Source organism: Sus scrofa, chromosome 11 (genome assembly GCF_054392235.1).
Source record: "Sus scrofa isolate SSC_HxYL_T2T_F1_AM1 chromosome 11, Sscrofa_HxYL_maternal_Yorkshire_Landrace_v2.0, whole genome shotgun sequence".
In the NCBI taxonomy this organism is placed as follows: domain Eukaryota; kingdom Metazoa; phylum Chordata; class Mammalia; order Artiodactyla; family Suidae; genus Sus; species Sus scrofa.
The window spans coordinates 57745592-57763375 of NC_139393.1; the positions used below are offsets into that span (position 1 = coordinate 57745592).

Sequence of the window (17784 nt, forward strand, 5' to 3'; positions counted from 1 at the left end):
CTTTACCCAATATTCTTCTCCTTTCAGCCTCCTGCTGATAAAGCACTGTACCCCTTTTGAACTGTACTCTGGCTGTTTGCTTGGCAAATAAATGCTGTTCCGCCCTATTAAACCTTTTAGGTAGTTTCATCTTCGAATTTCTCAAATACAGAGCTAATAAGGAGGTGCTTTGATGCTGTTTTACTTTCAAACTATAGCCTCCAGGCGTTGAAACGCGCAAAAGGTAACCGAAAAAGTAAATTGCCACAAGCAAGGCGCACCCTCCCTTTCAAAATCGCTCCTACTCTCTGCATTGCACTGCGTGGCAGCCGAAAATCGCCTGTTCCTGTGCAGAACTGCGTCGCGCTGGCGGCCTCTGGGGTTCTGAACCCGCGCCACGTAACCAGGAGGATGAGGAGAGGGGAAGCACTTTTAAGTTTAAAAGCCCTGGGATCCCTTGGGGCGCGGGGAGAGGTGGGTGGAGGGGTGGAGACGGAAGGCAGAGAAGGCAAAGCTTCCCAAAAGTTGATTCTAGACAAATATCAGACGGGAAGTGAAGATTAAGAAAAGACAACTTGTTTAACCACCCAGTAATAAAACTTTTGCATAAGGCGTGGCGCCGGTGAGCGGCAGCCTCCTCAGAGGCTCTAAGGCTGATTTCAAACCTGGGGCTCAGATTACACTTTGGAAGGAGGACCCCGGCTTGCACTCACCGCCCCCCCCACGATCCTTTCATGGAATATAAGGAAATGAAACAATGGAAACATATCTGTTTTCTTTAAAACTGGGATGAAAGAGACTCCAGCTCAAAAGCGTTGTGGCTCCTCTCTTTTGGGTATCTTTCCGGAAGAAATGAAAGCCCCCGGGGAGATACCTCTGCCTGGAGTCAAGTGGATCCTACCTGCTTTTTTAAATGCCTACAGTTCCATTGCTAACTCATAAAACAGATTTTAAGCCGGGTAATTGAGCTCCAACCTTAGCCTCGGAGCTCCTTGTCACATTCTGCTTCTCATTCTTTCACCACAACGCTTTGGTAAAGTCGCATAAGTGATCAAAATTAACATAAATCATTATTAGTTATTAGGATTTGCTCTAAATTACACGGTGACTATCGCACCAGCCCCATCTGCCGCCCCTGCTCTCGAAGCAATAGATTGCAGATAAAATAAATGTCCTTACCCCATTAGAAGGTTCCTGTCTCTGTAGCCAAAAGCCAAACAAAAGCAATAAATACCGGGCTTTTTCTCTCCACTATTCAGCTGTGACTCTTTTCATCAGCTCTTCCTCTAGAAAAGCTCGATAGCTGCCTGAAAATATTGCATTTTATATCACCAAAGGGCGATTAATATTGCATTAACTGTATTTAACATTTTTTTAAGCGCAAGTACTCTACCATGAGTTAGTTTCTGTTAATAAGTACAGGGGGTATCAGAACTACTGCAGACCACTTAAGATATCCGTATAAACATATTATTGTCTCACACTTTGTATTTATATATATATAAAATGTTTAGAGTGTAGCGCGCGATGTTTGAAGTGGAAAAAGCCGTGCTAATGGTCTGCTTAAAGTATTCTGACACTGACTGGAGACAGCCAGGTCCCTGCCTTCATTAAATGTTTATTGTCAACACTTGGCGGGGAAGGGGGTGGGGGAAACTGGTGTAAGTGAATTTTCACGGCTGGAAATTGTCAACACTTTGTTTTATTCTGACCCATGCCTACAAAAGTTTGTATGCACTATGCTGCACAAAAGCCAGCCGTCAGAGTAAACTAAACTTTTGTCTGTAATTCGTTTTACCTAATCAGTGCAGGGAGTCTGCCTTCCTTCCTCTTCCATCCCTCCTTTGGCCACTTCTTCCTTCCATGTTTCTTCGGTTCCCTTCTTTTACTATTCTCTTCGCTTTCTACATCGGAGAGAAGCGACCTCCGGGACACTCGGGCTTGGGGCAGGGGATGGGAGGCGGGTGCTCCTCGCCCTTTTCGCTGGGTTTGCGGGAACGGGACGTTGGCTCCCTACAAGAGCTTCGGAGCTTCTCTCGGACTCGAGGTTTTCCTCCTCCGTTTTGTGATCCAGAACACGGAATTCTCCGGGTCGAATGCCCAGCGGCCAGCCTTCCTCCTGCCCTGGCTATAAATTCTTGCCCAATAAGGTCAAATTCTAATTCGTAGCATGGCTTTGCGGGTGCGCACCCTACCAACCAAACAAAAGCCAAGGCCTTATCGCTCTCAATTCTTTTCGTAAAATGTCAACCAGTTTTGAAAGTTTTGTGGCGTTTAAGATGTCTGTTGACTAAGGCAAACTGGGGAGGGGAGTATTTTTTAACCTCGGTGAGCCACCGCTCCATTCTCTTTTCTCGCAGGACACCCTCAAGAGCACTTAACAAGGTGGGGAAAGACCTTCGGGAACGCCAAATTACCTGCGGCGGAATTCGGGTTCGATTCTGAGGGGACTGACGCACGCAACGCGCATGCGTGAGCTCGGCGCGCTCCCTGCGCACTTCGTGCGCGTCCCGTCCGCCCGGCGCTCCCCGTGGTCCGCGCCCCGCTGGTAACGCCTGCGCACGCGCGCCAGACGCCGGGGTGGCGGGGGTGGGTGTCGATCGTTTGATCCGCTTGGGTCCTCCATCGCTTGAATAAATTCGGGCCAGGGCCGCAAGTGGGTAGCTGTCCCGTCGCCCGCGAGGACTGCGGCCTCCCGCAGCTGGAACCCTCCGGACTGCGAGTCTCGGGGCAGGCGACGTAGGGGCGCAGACCCGGCACACCGCGGTCACTCGGCTGTGGCTTGCACGCCTGGGGCGCTGTGATTTCCCGCGCGGGCTGCCGGGGTTGGGTGGCTGTTTCCAGGGAGAGAGGGGTACCATGCCTGGGTCGGAGGAGGGCGGGTCCCCTCCGGGCTGCGAATTCAGACCCAATCAGCTTCGCCTTTGGTTTGAAATGGCACCCGCCAACTCACTAGCTCCTATGTCCGAAGTCTAGCGGGGGAGACAGGCGAACAGCGGAAGGCGGCTGGGGGAAGGAAGCAGCAAACGAGGCCGCCCCCGAAATCACTCCCAGAGCCGCAGGCGCATTTGGCCGCTCCAGTTCCGAGGCCCTTCCGGGCCCGCGCCTAGCCCTATAGATCCGCGGGATTTCGGGGAGAATGAGGGCTGCCCGTCTCCCACCAAGCTGACTTGACAACAATTACGAAAAGTTTTTAATTAGCGTCTTGTTATCATTCATTTTATTAATTTCCAGAACTCTCAGGCCATGAATTATTCAAACGGCAAGCTAACCGAGCAGCGCGGCCGCGCGTCCCCGCTGCACGTGCCCGGCCCGACTCAGGCCGAGCTGCTTGCCGGCTGCCCCGGGAGGGCGTGAGGCGGCCGAACCCGCCAGCCTCGGTGGCACAAAGGTTTGATAAATATTAAATAACATAATTATTGAGACAAAGGCTTATCTCGCAGGTGAGAAAGAAGCCCTCCTCCCCGTGAGAATTGGAGTTGGTCTCCTATTTTTAAAAAAGCAATTAAGGTTGCATTCTGCTTGGAAACCTCTCGCGAGGACTGGGGTTAGGTCTGCAGCAGCAGTAACACCCAACAGCAGAACCACACGAGGGAATCATTGTGGGAATCACCTGTGTCACCCCGCGGCCACCAAGGCCATTCGGATGGGGTGGGGAACGCTTTTAGCCAGGTTATGTCACAATTCCAACTTCAGAGATGAGACTATGAAAGCCCATACAAGTGAAAAATGGAGTAGGGCTGCTTCCAGAGTTGGCTGGAGAGGCCGGAGCAGGAGCCTGAGCTTGGGAGTCCTGGGCCCAAGGCGCTCTGTTCTCCCTGGGTGGCGCGGCCATGTGTAGGAATGGGACCGAAGTCGTCTTAATATCACAAGAAATTAAAAATCGATACAGTCACGGCAGTGAGTGCCTAAGGTTTATTTATGACAGTGTAATCAAAGTTGAGAGCGATTTCAGAACACGCATTAAACAAACATCTTTTCTGAAGTTAGTTGAATCGTCTTGAGAACATCATTCCTAGACCTACAGAAGGCACAGGACCTGAAGCTAGGACTGGGGAAAGGAGAAAAATTAAGACGAATGGATGGCTTAAACGTGGCAGATGCATTTGATGCTTGCTTTTGCCTTTCCTACTCCACCTCCTGAATTTCCCAGAGAACCTGAAATGCAAACAGAGCACAATTTCCCCCATTCTCTCCAACGTATTTAGAGACTTGAACCAGGGCCACGCTCTTTCCACCCACTGGTGCCTGTATTCGCTTGAAGTTCCACTCTTCAGAGCCAGAAAACTTTGAAGGGCTAATAACGCGGAGTAGCAAGCCTTGGCACTCTCTCCAGGAGGACGTTTGTTTACTTGTTTATTTCTTTACGGATTGACAGTTAAAGGTATCTTAAAATAGCCTTGATTATTTCTTCAGGCAGTACACACACTCACCAGATAGCAAGGCATTTCTTGTTTTGCAGTTTCCTACTACATAAAATAGGAAATTTTGCAAAGCATATATTTTTATGATGTTTTATTAACATAATAATTGTTTTCTCTTTATTTGGTAAGGATTTTAATACAAAACAAATGCTTAAGTTATTACATACATTGGTCATCATTATATAATTCAAAGGTATTTGCCTGCAACACTTCTGTTTGGGGCAAATTAAAAAAAAAAAAAAAGCCTTTGTAAATCTGTTTATTTGTTCATTCCTGGTTCTTCAACAATGAAATCCGTGATACTTTTCTATAAAATAACGTGTTTGGTTTTTTTTTTAGCAAATGTATTTTATTAAAAACTTTTATGACATTTCAAGTTAATAACAACAGAAACAAATCAATTTTGATGGAAGAGATCTATTTTTAAAAATACCTCTAGTGCTTTTTTTTTTTAAACATTAACTGTTTAAAATCACAGCTTTTTAAATGTACTCTTCTTTTTCGAACATCAAGCATTGTGTTTCACAGATTTGCCGGTGAAATTAAAAAGATTTGGCTAAAATATGATGACTTCAGAAGATATAATCCCAGCTATTAAGAAACTTTATACATTTGGCATTTGATCTAGTCCCAGGTCACCAACAGAGAATCTCTGGTCCCTCTGGAGCAGTAGGTGGCACACTAAAGTTCCAAATGAACAGAGGCATTTGACACGGTGGCTGGACAGATCAGTGTATGGTTTTTATTTGTGTTAACCTCCAAAGAAAAGTCGGTTACAACATTTTCTTAGAAATGTTTTTAGGCTAGAACAACACATACATAAGCCTCCAGATGCCTCTGCCCCTGAACCTTGATTTAAATATTTTGGGAGTGCCTGGTTATTTATTACCTTCCACCACTCTGAATCGAGGGCTGTGCTTGAAGAGTTTCTGCAGTTTAAAAAAAGAAAAAGAAAAGAAGAAAACTTTGGTAAACACAGGCAACCAATACAGAATTCATTTTATTCAGAGCACTGCTTTCACATGAGTTATCTGAAAGTGAATTCTGATTCAGCAGAAAAATACATCATTCTCATTCTTTCCTCTCTTCACCCCCACTTTCAACATCCTCTCCTTCCCTGTATATTTGGTTGAATTGAGTCTCATTCGTTGACCGGCTCTACCTGGACTTGGCCCAGTATAAACACAAAAATGCACCCAAATCATAAAACTGCTCTTCTTTCAGTTATGTTTTATTTGCAAGTGTACTGGGACACATCCCCCTGTTGTATTTTGGCGCACAGAAGTGGTTCTGATAGAAGTGAGGAGGAAGGAAAGATAATAGAGCAAAGACACAACCAAGGAAAAAGCTCAGCAGACATACATGGACAGGTAGATCAATCTGTGAGACATTTCAGGATTAACACTGGCAGTCTGTAACCACTGTGGGAGTGTGTGCATTAAAGAAAATATTTACAGTAATGTTCCTTTTTTCCTTTTCCTCTAAATACAAGAATATGACAAGAATGTTGTGTTTTCGGTGAAAACAGGCAGTAGACTGTGAAATCACACTATCCACAAAACGGTCTATCAGGAAGCTAGCCCAGTTTAGTGCTCAGTTTCAAATGCATAGAATGTTTGCGCTGCAAACAATGATATACAACATAATTAAATAAATAATGCCTAACCAGAGTGAGACCTAGTTGTGTTTCTTTCTGCACCTTTCAGATCATGCATGATTTCAGTCTTGTTAAATGGCAGGTTTTTTGTTTCTCATTTGTTTTCAATTTTTACTTCTTATTAAAGGATAGTTTATAAACCATCTCCGCCCGAGATCAAAAGAGTGTTTTGTGCACCACGCAGGCATTTTACCTAACCACCTTCAACTGTTTTCTCATTTTTTAAAAAACCCATCAGCAGTTCATAAAGTACCTTGATAATTACTATGAAGTACTATACATGATTTTCTATTTGGGAGACTGATAGTGCAAATTAAAATTCTTGCTACCCAACATTTTCCCCAGCAATAAATTACTTCTGAATAATAATAATAGTAATAATAATAATAATAATAATGAAACAGTTGTTCTGCTTCCCCCCCCACCCCAACATGCAGACCCTTTTGAAACAAACAGAGGGCTTTAAACCTGTCTTCCTCTCATCTGGGATTTAGTTGATTTTCTCACAGCCAAGTCCTGCTCCAAGTGAAAGCAGAAACTTCTCAATATTTCAATGATTTCATGTTCTCCAAGAGAGAAGGAAAGGGGACCTAGAAGAGCAAGATGGGTCCAGTTCTGTGGAGAAAATGGGACAGAGCATCTTTCCTACTATCTGCCACCCCATCAGTCCATTTGAATCAATAGGGGAAAAAAAATCAGTAGATAGTTAAAAATAAAACGCTCAAAAAATAAATAAAAGGGCAAGTTTTATGAGTGAGGGGAAAAGCTTATTTTGAAATAGTCTGTTCTCAAGATCTTAGATGTAAGAGCAAAAATGGAAAGAGAAAAACCTGTTTAAAACGGTTTTGTTTTCTTAGAATAAAATATTTATTTCGGAGCCCGTAATTTCTGCCTTTTAGTCGGCTCAAAGACTGCGGCTCTCTCTCCCTCAAGACCCCCACCCAACCCTTCAGGCCTGATCCCTGGAAAACCTGGACTTCACCTAAACAAGCACCCACCCACCAAGCCCTTCAGCTGTGTTCCCACCCACTTTTTGGCTAAGGAGAGCAGCCATCGGAGTCTCATTGGAAAAGGGAAAATAAATCAAAGAGGACTTGGATGGGGTATGGGCGAGACTTAGAAGGAAAACGGAATTAAACACACAGAACAATTAGCTTCGCTACCCGAGAATTTCACCTTTTGGTTGGTCTGGTTTTCGATTTTTGACTCAGTTCATGTGTGTAGGGCTGGGGCGGTGATAAGAGTGGTGGTGGTCTTTTTTTTCCTCTGGGGGGGGGGGAGGGATGAAGCTGCAGAATACGGCTCTCCGAAGTTAAATTTCTAAAGCATTTTTTCCCCCTTGGCTTTTCTGTTTTGTTTTAGTTTGTCTTTATTTGTCTAGTTTTTGGTGGTTGGTAGGTTTTTTGTTTTTGCTTTTTGTACATAGTTCCTTGGTCCCCAGGAGATTTTGATAAGTGTCTCTGGTCAAAAACAGTCCATTTCCCTAACCTTCCCGCGTGTACCCCCCCACCCTCTCCCCCAGAACCATCCTGCTCCTCAAAACCCCTCCTCCTGTCTCCGCTTTCCTTCCCTTCACTCCCCGCTCTCCCAAATGCTCCTCTTCTCCCCCCACCCTTCTCTCCTGTGTCCACACCATGCACCCCAGTCCTCCAGGCTGGGGGAGGATAAGGGCAGGGTGAGCAGAGAGGAGGTGGAGAACACTCAAGAAGGGACTCCCCAAATGCAAGCAGGATAACAACGGACACTCTGAATTCGAGGAGGAGAAGCAGGCCCGAGGAAAGCTCCCCGAAATGCCCCTCCACCTCCCCGTTCCGCCCCGCCCGGTACCTCCCATCCCCCTCAGTAAGTGGCGGAGAATTTCATCCGCTTCTGCTTCTGTCTCTGGTTGCAAAACCACACCCGCACCACGTTCTTTTTGAGGTCCAGTTTCTCGGCGATGGCGGCGATCTTCTCGGACGAGGGCCGGGGCTGTACCGCGAAGTAGGCCTCGAGGGAGCGCTTCTCCGGCGCGGCGATGGAAGTCCGCTTGCGCTTCTTCTCGCCGCCGTTGAAGAGCTCGGGCTTGTTCATTTTCTCGCGCTGCGCGCCCTCGGCCTCCTCCAGCCACGCCTGCAGGATGGGCTTGAGCGCGATCATGTTGTTGTGTGAGAGCGTGAGCGACTCGAACCTGCAGATGGTGCTCTGGCTGAGCGAGCCCACGCCCGGGATCTTGAGGTTGGCCAGCGCCGAGCCCACGTCGGCCTGCGTCACGCCCAGCTTGATGCGCCGCTGCTTGAAGCGCTCGGCGAACGCCTCGAGCTCGCGCGGGTCCGTGTCCGAGTCGCAGATGGACGCCAGGCCCGCCGCGCCCACCACGGCCGCCGCTGCCGACGCCGCCGCCACCTGCCCCGCCGCCGCTGCCGCCGCCGCCGCCGCCGCGCCGTGGTGCGCCGCCGCCGCCACCAGCCCGGGGTGCGGCAGCCCCGACGGCATGTTCATGGCGGCCGCCGCCGCCGGGTGCGACAGGTGGCCCAGGCCGTGCATGTGCGGGTGCGGATGCGCCGAGCCGCCCAGCAGCCCGCCGCCCGGACCCCCACCGCCTCCCCCAGGGCCGCCGCCGCCGCCACCGCCCCCGGGGCCGCCGCCGCCTGGGCCGCCGCCGCCCCCCGGGCCGCCGCCGCCCCCCGGGCCGTCGTGGGCGCTGCCGCCGCCGCCCGCCGCGCCCGCGCCGCCCGCTCCGGCCATGAGCGCGAGCGAGGGCGACGAGATGTGGTCCAGCAGGTCACCAGGCTCGAGCGCCTGGTGGTGATGGTGGTGGTGGTGGTGGTGCGCCAGCGGCACGGTGGACGTGGACGTGCATGGCACGCTGTTCATCGTGTGGTACGTGGCGTCCGGCTTGAACGGGTGGCTCTTGCCTTGGGACACGGCGATATCCACGGCCGCTAGCGCCTCTGCCCGCGCCAGCAGCGTTTCGTCTAGGCTGGCGAAGAGGTTGCTCTGCAGCTGCAGGCGACACAAACCAAACCAAAAAAAACCACAAAACCAAAAAAGCAAAAACACAAAACAAAACCACACACGAGTGGGAGAGCACAACAGGCAAAAGGCAAACACAAAACAACCAAAATAACAACAGGGGTGGGGATAGTGGCGACCGGGAAAGACAGAATAGGGACACATTGGGGATGAGACAGGGGGGTCAGATGAGAAAGGACGGGAGTGTGGGGAGAGGGGAAGATGCAGAGGAGAATGGCACACAGGAACACATTCGGGGGACAGGCGTGGGAGACGAAAAAGGAGGGGGAAAGAAGAAGAAATGGAGATGTAACTCGCAGCTGGGGACCCGTGTCACGCACCCGAACACGCACAGAGACCGCCTTTCCAAGGCATGAAATTATCAGAGAAAGTGGAGGGAAGTCGAGAGTCATGGCCCCAGCGCTCCCCACTCCGATCGCCGGCGCCAGACACCGAGGCAGAGGCGACGGAAACAGGACACTAAGCGCCACTGTACAAAGCGTGCTTCGCAGCGGGATTCTTCTAAAAATCCCTTCCCGCACCGGGACCTGGGCACACATCAGCACCCGACATGCAGCGTCTCTGAGACTGGGAGGGGCCGGGCGCGCGGGCCAGGTCCGCGGGCGTGGGGCGCTTACCGGCGGCGTGGGCAGGCAGGCCCGCCGGATGGCCTCGGAGCTGGAGTGCAGCGACGGGTACTTGTGCTCAGGGAGGGTAGGATGCATGGCAAAGTGAGGCTGCTTGCTGTTCATGGACATCATCTTGATGGCTTGGCATGTAAATCCACAAACACTCCGAAAGTCCGCGGGAAAGTGCGCACGCTGGCTCCCCCGGCCTCCCTTCGGAGGCTGCAGCCGTAGCGGCTAGCGGCGCGGAGCCGGTGGACGCGCCGGGGGCCGCTGCTGCTTCTGCCGCCGCCGCTGCCGCCCGGCGCTCCCTCTGACCGCGCAGACCGCCGCTCACCGGCCACGCGATCCCACTTCTCCGAGAGCTCTAGCCCCGTGCGCCGACGGGATGCACTCCTCTTACACCTGAGCCCCACTTCTCGCGGCCGGTCCGGGGAGCTCTCGCGAGAGCTCGCGGGCCCGCCGCGCTGACAGGCATCAGCTGTCTCCGTCTGTCTGACGCGCGCTCTCCCTTTCCGCGGCGCCGTGCGTCTGCGCGCGCGCGCGCTCGCCGGCCGCGACCGGCGCGTGGGAGCCGCTCTTATAGTGACCACCAGCAAGGACAGCGCAGGTGATGCACCTGTAGCTACCCGGACATGCGCACTGCACGCCTCACCTTTCCCACCTCGGGTCTGGAAGATCAAAAGGGCCAGCTATTGTCTGAGGGTAGGCACCTTTTTGGGGGGGAGAAAGACAAGATAGAAGCTTGCTAGCCTCTGGGCGGTTTCCCTCCCTCCTACGCCGCCCCCCACCCCGCGCCGCAACTCGAATTGCAAGCCCTGAATATATGCGCATTACTTAGGCACACCTCCTCTCCGGGACGTCTAACAAGCTGTTATATAATGTATACAGCTGGGCATTTGTATGTTAAATTATGCCCGTGCATTCCTCTGTATACGGTATAAATAACACAGAATGCAGAAGATGCTGTCTTTTGCTGCAAGAACCTTTTTCTTTCATGGTTTATAAATAGGTTCCTGGAGAATAATCGCGGTGACAGACATTTGTTTGAAGCAGTCAGATGCTATTGATTTCCATATAATTTAATTTCCTCCGCATACTTTGTTGTTGTTGTTGTGAATATAACTGTGTCAGGGACGACAGTGACAGCCACTTAGGAGCCACACGGAGCGAGTGCTTTCTACCAAGGAATGGCTGTTGAAATGAAATTGTGCATTTCTCTTATTGTTTGTCTCCTTTAACCGTGTACAAACCCACATTTCAAACGCGCTCCGGGTGATCTGAGGCTTCTTGTAATCAAAAGGAAAAATAGTTAACAGGGTGTAGTTGGGATCCTTATCTCTCTTCAGCGTATACACACACACACACACACACACACACACACACACACACACACACACACACTATGCTGGAAACCCCAGGAAAAGGAAATAGCTTCAGAGAAAAGGGAATAAGATGTTGAAGAGAACTTTGCTTTCCCTTCTATCGTTTTGACTTTTTGTCTCTGTCTCTCTCTCTGTGTGGATGTGTATACATACATAGATGAGACAGAATCAACCGGTTTATAGGAAAGTGTGATTAAAATATTAATTCAAACCATTTTGAAAGAACTGGGGCCAAGCTCTGGTCCAGCCTTTATTTTTTATTATTGTGAAATCAAAACCTAAGAAGAATAAATCAATTAGCCAACCTGCTATATGGCCTTTATGTGGCAGGCAGATCAAGGGCCTCCCGAGGGAACGTGCTCGAGTCCCCAGGGACTCAGCGCTTGCCCGGGGTGATAATAATAGCCCAGATGTTATCACATCTGCGGCGAGAGATCTGGAGAGCCGCAAGGGGCTGCTTATGGGAGGCGGAGATCAGATAAATAATCTTTCTGGGCTCTTCCACACCAAGGAGGTCTGTATTTCCACCAAAGATTAGATCTCTTTTCTATAAAGCTAAATTTGCTTTCGCGTGTAAGACACATTTGGATAAACGCGTGCCTATTTAGCATACACACTACTCAAAATCCAAGACCAGCCCCCAGGCGTCACCCAGGCTTCTTCTTTCTTTTCTTTTCTCTCTACCTTTCCACCCAGCCTCCCACCCCCTTGCAGAGAGGGGAGAGAAAAGGACGTTCACTTGCTGGTGTGAGAAGGAGCCTCGTTTCCATCCATTACGCGGTCCCCTGGGAGTGCTAAATGCAACATTATCTCTACGGGGAATGGACGGTGAACAGGACATCGCTGGAGGGAGCGAGTGAGTCCTACGGTAGTCGTCGCACCGGGTGTCCAGGCTTAACTTAATCCTTCCCGACACCCATCGCGGCGCTTCCCCAAGATCTTCGGGGGGGGGGGGTTGGTGGGAGGGGCGGGGAAGAAGGGCCCCTCAGAGGACCCGCGCTTAGATTCTGTCCCCCCGTTCCCCCAGGCAAAAACTGGCTTTTAGGGACCCCAAAGAGTGCAAGGGAAACACAAACACAAATAGCTCAGGTTTGAGGCCATGGACCCGGAGAAAGCGAGGCAAGCCCCAAAGCTCTCGAAGCTCAACTCAGTTTACCCTCCGACGCTGAGAAGTCACCAATAAATACCTAGCAGGGAAGTCCTTGGCCTGAGATCAAGAGTTCACCATCTCGCTGAGACGCCCCTCCTACTTCACTTCTTTTAGGGACCGGAGACCCTGCCCACCTTAACCAGGTGCCAAGCCTTTGCAAGGGGCAGGGGGCTTTTCCCCCAGGGCCTAGAAATAGGGCCCTGGGTACAATTCCCAGTCACTACTGGGCCCACCAGCCCCACTAATGCATTGATTGGAAACCCATTTGGGGCACATTTGTGTCCATATGGAGCTTAGGAAGTGTGCTTGTCAGAGTGAAAATGCCCTTATGGAACAATACACGTGTGTAGGAAGGAAAAGAAGGCAGATGAGCAGGGCATCGAGCAAAACAGCGTTGCCCAACCTAGGGCCAATGGGGGGCAGGCAGGAAGATCACTGAAAGGGTTTCCTGTCTCCCTAAAAAGGAGATGGGGTTTAGACAGAGGGGCCTACTGTCTGTCCCCTCACAAAGCTGTATATCTTGATTCCATCCTCCTCATTTCCTGAAATTATTTATTTCATCCCTGGCTCATTTTCTTTTATCCTACTTGCTTTCCTCGAATGCTTGCTGAGCACCAGTCTGGGCCAGTACAAGACACTGGAGATAAAATGAATATGCAGATATACAGGTATCTGCCCTCCAGGTGGAGGCTGTATATGAGCATGGGGCAGCTGCAGGTGAAGGGGTATTTTGTGATACAGATGTGATGACAGTTTTAAGAAATGTGGGGTGAGGTGGCGGAGGATGCTTGGAGAATTACCCTGCCACATTCCCGCTGGGTCTCAGCCCCAGACTAGAGAGTGGGACACTGTGGTGGATCTGTGGGCAGTTACTTTGCCCTTGTCAAGCCTTTCCCTGGTTACTCCAGGGCCGTGAAAGGAAAGGCTGGCCAACTGGGGCCCAGTCCATAAATGTCACTGCTTTGATTTCTGGGTTTGGCAAGTGCGGTCACTAGTTGGCTTCTGCCTGAGTAGTGATGCCCACCCGGGGTCCCAGGCTTGGCACTGATTCCTGGGCAGGTTTTATTTTCCCTTCCTGTTTAATGACCAATGCAAATTCCCTCCTCCCCGGACCTCATAGCTTTGCATTTTATCAAGAGGGGGATAATGAATGCACAGCTATTGATTTCCAAGGAATTTCTGCCCCCAGGGATAGGGAGTCTATCACATGGATCAGAGACACATTTCTTTCCCTCATTAATTAATTTTCTCCTCCTCCTTTGGCAGGCCCCACTTCACATTTCCTTTGGCAGCGCCTCTTTCCCGAGCTCAGGGAGCAGACGTGGGCAGGTCGGAGGAGACCGGCCCGCAGAGGCGCTGCGCTGGGGCAGGCACCTTGCGGGTGAACTGTCCTCGCATTTGACCACCCCGCCCCCTCCACAGATGCCAGGGGCTGGGCGGCCTTTCTCCTTCCCAAAGGGTGTGTGTGTGGGGGGGAGTTAGCGCTGGACTCCTCAACCTTTGCCCCCCACCGCGCCCCCCCTCCTTTGGGACTGAACCCGATCTATTATTTATCCGCATTCAGGGAAGGGTGGGGGGATGGGTCCCGGGGAATGTCCCCTGAAGTGAGCGGAGGTTGTGTGTGTACAGGAGAAGGGGATCGGGCCCCGCGTTCTTGCCCAAACCCGGGGATCTGGCCCATCCTGCAAGCCCAGCGGCCCAAGAGGCAACTTGGCGCTTCACAGATCCCGGGCGCCACGTTTCCTGCGGGCTGCTGCCCGGAAACTCGGCCGGTTCACCGTGCAGCCAGCGCCCTGTGCCGGGGAAGTCGCCAGAGCCTGGAGTCAGCCGGCTTCAGGGGCCGCTAGGGTCGTTTTAAGCAGCGGGAATTGCCAGGCAGGGGAGTAGCAGGCCTGGAGCTGGGGGCGGGGGTGGGGAGGGCGGTGAGGGTCAGTTCTCGGGAGAGGGTCTGCTCTTGGACAGCCTAGCACCCTCCTGCTCAGACCCTCTCTGTCCCGAGGGTGGGATAGAGGAGGGACTAGTGCCGAATTTTCGCCTCCTCTCCTGGCGGCCTTCCCAGCGCGAAGCCTGGGCTGCAATTAGATCCTGGATCTCTTTGGGCACTACCCCTCGCGCACCTCCGGCCCGGTCCCTCCCGAGGTACAGGACTCGGCTCCTCGCCGGCCCGCAGGGCCGTCCTGGGCGGTGGGTGGTCCTGCCCTCTGCCACCCCGATCCCCAGCACAGCCCAAGGCTCGAGTTCACAGCCACGCTCTCGCTAACAGGAGCTGGGAGATTTCCTGCAGGCCAGTCTTTGTAACTCGCCCTGCCCGCATCCTCGGCAGCTCGTCTCCCTCGGTCCCCAAGGCCAGGGGATGGATGAATTATTTAGGCCCGTGGTCACCACCTCTTGGAAGAGTCCCAGCCCCGCGTTCATGATCCAGCTGGGACCCGTGGGGGAGGTTCTTGAGTAAGCGGGTGGAAAACCCACTGTCTTCGTTCTTCTGGCCGTTTAATTCAAAGGCAACTTCTGTTGAGAACACTTTTCCAGGATGTTCACCACTCCACTCCAAGATGTCACTGATAGATATCACTGAAGTGGCAGTAAAGTAGTAAAGCACTACCGGTCATTAACACTCTGTGTGTGTGTGTGTGTATGCGTATATGTATGCATATGTATGTGTATATTTCTATGTATCTCCACCCTAATCTCTCTGTGGACTTAAACCCGCCTACCTGTGAAAGCCCTGGGAGTGATACGTGACTACGTTCCTGTCCTAAGAGGGGCATGTCCTCCCCCGCCCGTTAGTTGCCAGACCCGGTTTCGCTGTCCAAGTGACAACGTTGGACCGCTAACCACGACCACGGGCCCCTGTGGTTTAGGTCCCAAAAGAAGCACAGCTGCCCCCGCCCCGCCCCCTTCCAAAACGGGAGAACGCGCAGATCAGAGAAGGGTTCCAGGTCCCCTGGTCCAGAACAACAACAAACCAACCAACTCTACAGCAGATACGCCCGCCCCTGACCCCACGCGACCAGACGGAAGTTGTGTCTCCTTCCTCTCCCCAGAGAGCCGCTGGCCCGCCGCTCCGACCCGGACACCGCACGCGTTGGTGGGAGGCAGCTCCACTGGCGGAAAAGGACAGCAGAGGACTTCCAGCGCCCCCACCAGCGTAGTTCCGGGGACCAAGAGGCTGGCGCCCGTCGCCCTCCGCAGGATCGGCTCTGCCTGCAGGAGCGGGATCCCCAGGAGGGGCCAGACGCCGCGGAGAAAAGCGCGAAGCTCCGAGTCCCAAAGCCGGAGTGCGGAGCTGGGTCCTGTCGCCCGGCTCTAACGCTCGCCCGCGCCGCCGCCAGCCGCCCCTCCTCCCCGCCTCCTGCACAAATCAAAGCCCCTTGCGAGGGACTGGGAAATAGTTGCCTTGTCATGTAACACATTGCCCTGATTTATTATAAAATTTTAACGAAATCATGCATATTTTAACAGCCTTTAATCACTGCATGAAAATTTAATTCATGGACTGTAGCGCGTTTAAATAAATGAAGTGTTAATTCATTAGGATTAATTAATTTGTTAAAGGATTGTGTGCAAGGTTAAGGTGGAAAGAAAACTCTTTGTTGGTTTCGCGTCTTAATCGCCAGGTTTCGCGAGTGGTAATAAAATGAAAGGAAACCGGAGCGCGGGTCCTTTCTTCGGGTGGGGCCTGGGCGAGAGCAGCTGAGAGCGCCCTACAGAGTGCGGGAAACTCCGGCCAGAGGGGTATCGGCAGGTCTGTCCTCCTGGGAGACTGTGTGAGGGGAGAGGGGGGCGACGCTGGCTTGGAGAATCCTGGAAGGCGGGGTTCGCCGGAATCAGAAGGGAAAAGTGGGATCCGAGCCGAGGCAGGCGGGCCAGATCTCACTTCCCCACCCCCCAGCACAAAGATGACCCTGTGAGGGAAGCGAGGTCAAGCCTTCCGGCCCTCGGTCCGCTAAGCCTCGGCTTAATGGACAGATGATGGGCCGGACCTGCCACCTCCTGAGCCTTCCAGCGCCCAGGGAGTCAGTCTCGCCAGCAGGCCGCCGGCCCTGGCGGCAGGGGCAAGCCTAGGGTCTCAGGGGATGCTCAGAGAAAGGGGGGCGGACCAAAGCCAAACTTGCTAGCTCAGGCTACTGGGAAACCTTTTTCAATCAGGAGCCCTGCTGTTAGGGAATGCTCCTTCAGTACCTCTTCCGAGACGTCTGATAGAGGCCCACTTGAAGAGATGTACTTTTCCACAGCAAACTCTTATACATCCTTAAAGACCCAGCACAAACAGCACTTCCGTGAAGCCACCTGGTTCCTCTCTGCTCCACGCTACCCCCAATACAGACACTTTTCCACCAATGTTATAAGAATTAAAATGGACCAGAACTAGGTCCTCCTTCACAGAAGGTCTCTGTAAACACAAGTCAAATTATATCCCCAAATTCTAAGTGCCAAACTAGGCACACATTTTTACACGTAGTTAATCCAACGAGCATTTATTAGAGGGGAGTCTGCTTCCTGTTAAGATACGCTAAGGAATCTACCTTGTTTCAAGAAGTGGTGTTCTAGACTGCCTCAGTGATATCACACTGAAAATCACCCAAGCCGAAGCTTTAGATGGATTCTTAAAAGAAATCTGCAACTTAATAGATGCTTCCTCTCTCAGAGTGGGGTTCCGAGAATTAGGCAATAAATGTTCACTATGCACTCTGAGATCACTGCTTAAAAGGTTTTCTCTCTGCCAAGTATTATTAAAAGGATCAGGTTACATCATGATAGGCAAAGACTGTGGTGTAGGACTCCCACGAATAGGAATGAAAGACCTTCTTATGAGGCCTTGGGAAACCCTTCTAATCTAATAGGCCACACTCCATAAACTGTTCTCTACAAATATTCCCAGGTACAAAAGTGAGGAGGGTGGAAGTCAAGTGCGTGTATTACACTGAATAACTGAACACCATTCAAGTATAGAGAAGAAAAGTTCCTGAAATATCTTAAAACTCAGGACCCTTGTTCAGTGGTACCTTTAGAGGTTTCAAACCAATGTAAATATGAAAAAGCTCATAGGAAAACAGAGCTGATTTCATATTAAGGGGCAATAAATCTTAAAATATGCCATTTTCAGTTTGAAGTCTAAGTTGATCCATTAAGACAGGAAAAAGACTTGTCATTTTGGATGGGATAAAGTTTTTAAAAATTAAAAATGAACACTTAAAGGTCCTGTCAAGAAAATATCTAGCATCATGTCACACTCTCTTAGCCATAGCATTTTAGAAAGATGAGTAGTCCAAAGATACTGTTTTATAAGGATGTATCTTTTTCCTTTATCACTAGGGCATCTTTTTTTTTTTTTTTTTTTTGGCTTTTTAGGGCCACACTTGCAGCATGTGGAGGCTCCCAGCTAGAGGTCTAATCAGAGCTACAGCTGCCAGTCTACATCACAGCCATGGCAACATCAGATCCGAGCTGCACTGTGACCTACACCACAGCTCACGCCAGATCCTTAACCCACTGAGCGAGGCCAGGGATGGAACCCACGACCTCTCAGTTCCTAGTTGGATTCGTTTCCGCTGCGCCATGACCGGAACTC

General features: G+C 51.2%; 3 protein-coding genes across 8 annotated transcripts in view; 1 reads left to right on the forward strand and 2 right to left on the reverse strand.

Moving 5' to 3' along the window:
- The window catches only part of LOC146398640 (uncharacterized), a 246506-nt gene extending 240234 nt beyond the window's left edge, over nucleotides 1–6272 (reverse strand). For all 4 annotated transcript variants that reach the window (XM_084982032.1, XM_084982033.1, XM_084982030.1 and 1 more), the window contains exons 1-2: nucleotides 1778–6272; nucleotides 1159–1286 (exon numbers count right to left, since the gene is read on the reverse strand). In XM_084982032.1, the coding sequence (XP_084838158.1) occupies nucleotides 2226–2840 (615 nt within the window). In that variant the 5' untranslated portion in view covers nucleotides 2841–6272 and the 3' untranslated portion in view covers nucleotides 1159–1286; nucleotides 1778–2225. The remainder of the gene's footprint in view (nucleotides 1–1158; nucleotides 1287–1777) is intronic.
- Nucleotides 6273–7770: 1498 nt separating this feature from the next.
- Nucleotides 7771–9948, reverse strand: POU4F1 (POU class 4 homeobox 1). Its single transcript, XM_021065767.2, has 2 exons — nucleotides 9690–9948; nucleotides 7771–9042 (listed from the first exon to the last, which is right to left on the reverse strand). The coding sequence occupies exons 1-2, from the start codon at nucleotides 9810–9812 to the stop codon at nucleotides 7900–7902; spliced, it is 1266 nt and encodes a 421-aa protein (XP_020921426.1). The 5' UTR covers nucleotides 9813–9948; the 3' UTR covers nucleotides 7771–7899.
- A 254-nt stretch (nucleotides 9949–10202) lies between these two features.
- Nucleotides 10203–15753, forward strand: LOC146398643 (uncharacterized). Of its 3 annotated transcripts, none has more exons than XM_084982036.1 (3): nucleotides 10203–10382; nucleotides 11759–11918; nucleotides 13479–15753. In XM_084982036.1, the coding sequence occupies exons 1-3, from the start codon at nucleotides 10313–10315 to the stop codon at nucleotides 13612–13614; spliced, it is 366 nt and encodes a 121-aa protein (XP_084838162.1). In that variant the 5' UTR covers nucleotides 10203–10312; the 3' UTR covers nucleotides 13615–15753. The 3 variants fall into 3 exon arrangements, with proteins under 3 accessions (XP_084838162.1, XP_084838161.1, XP_084838163.1); XM_084982035.1 differs by having other exon boundaries at nucleotides 15257–15753; XM_084982037.1 differs by having other exon boundaries at nucleotides 11759–11890; nucleotides 13479–13744.
- The last annotated feature ends 2031 nt before the right edge of the window (nucleotides 15754–17784 follow it).

Excerpts from the sequence above, each read along its gene's own strand:
- POU4F1 (XM_021065767.2), bottom strand. The coding sequence starts at position 9,812 with ATGATGTCCATGAACAGCAAGCAGCCTCACTTTGCCATGCATCCTACC. Across the intron at positions 9,043-9,689 it reads CCTGCCTGCCCACGCCGCCG|CTGCAGAGCAACCTCTTCGC; the intron begins GTAAGCGCCCCA and ends TGTCGCCTGCAG.
- LOC146398643 (XM_084982035.1), top strand. The coding sequence starts at position 10,313 with ATGCGCACTGCACGCCTCACCTTTCCCACCTCGGGTCTGGAAGATCAA. Across the intron at positions 10,383-11,758 it reads GGGCCAGCTATTGTCTGAGG|CCTCCCACCCCCTTGCAGAG; the intron begins GTAGGCACCTTT and ends CTTTCCACCCAG. Across the intron at positions 11,919-15,256 it reads GACATCGCTGGAGGGAGCGA|AGAGCCGCTGGCCCGCCGCT; the intron begins GTGAGTCCTACG and ends TCCTCTCCCCAG.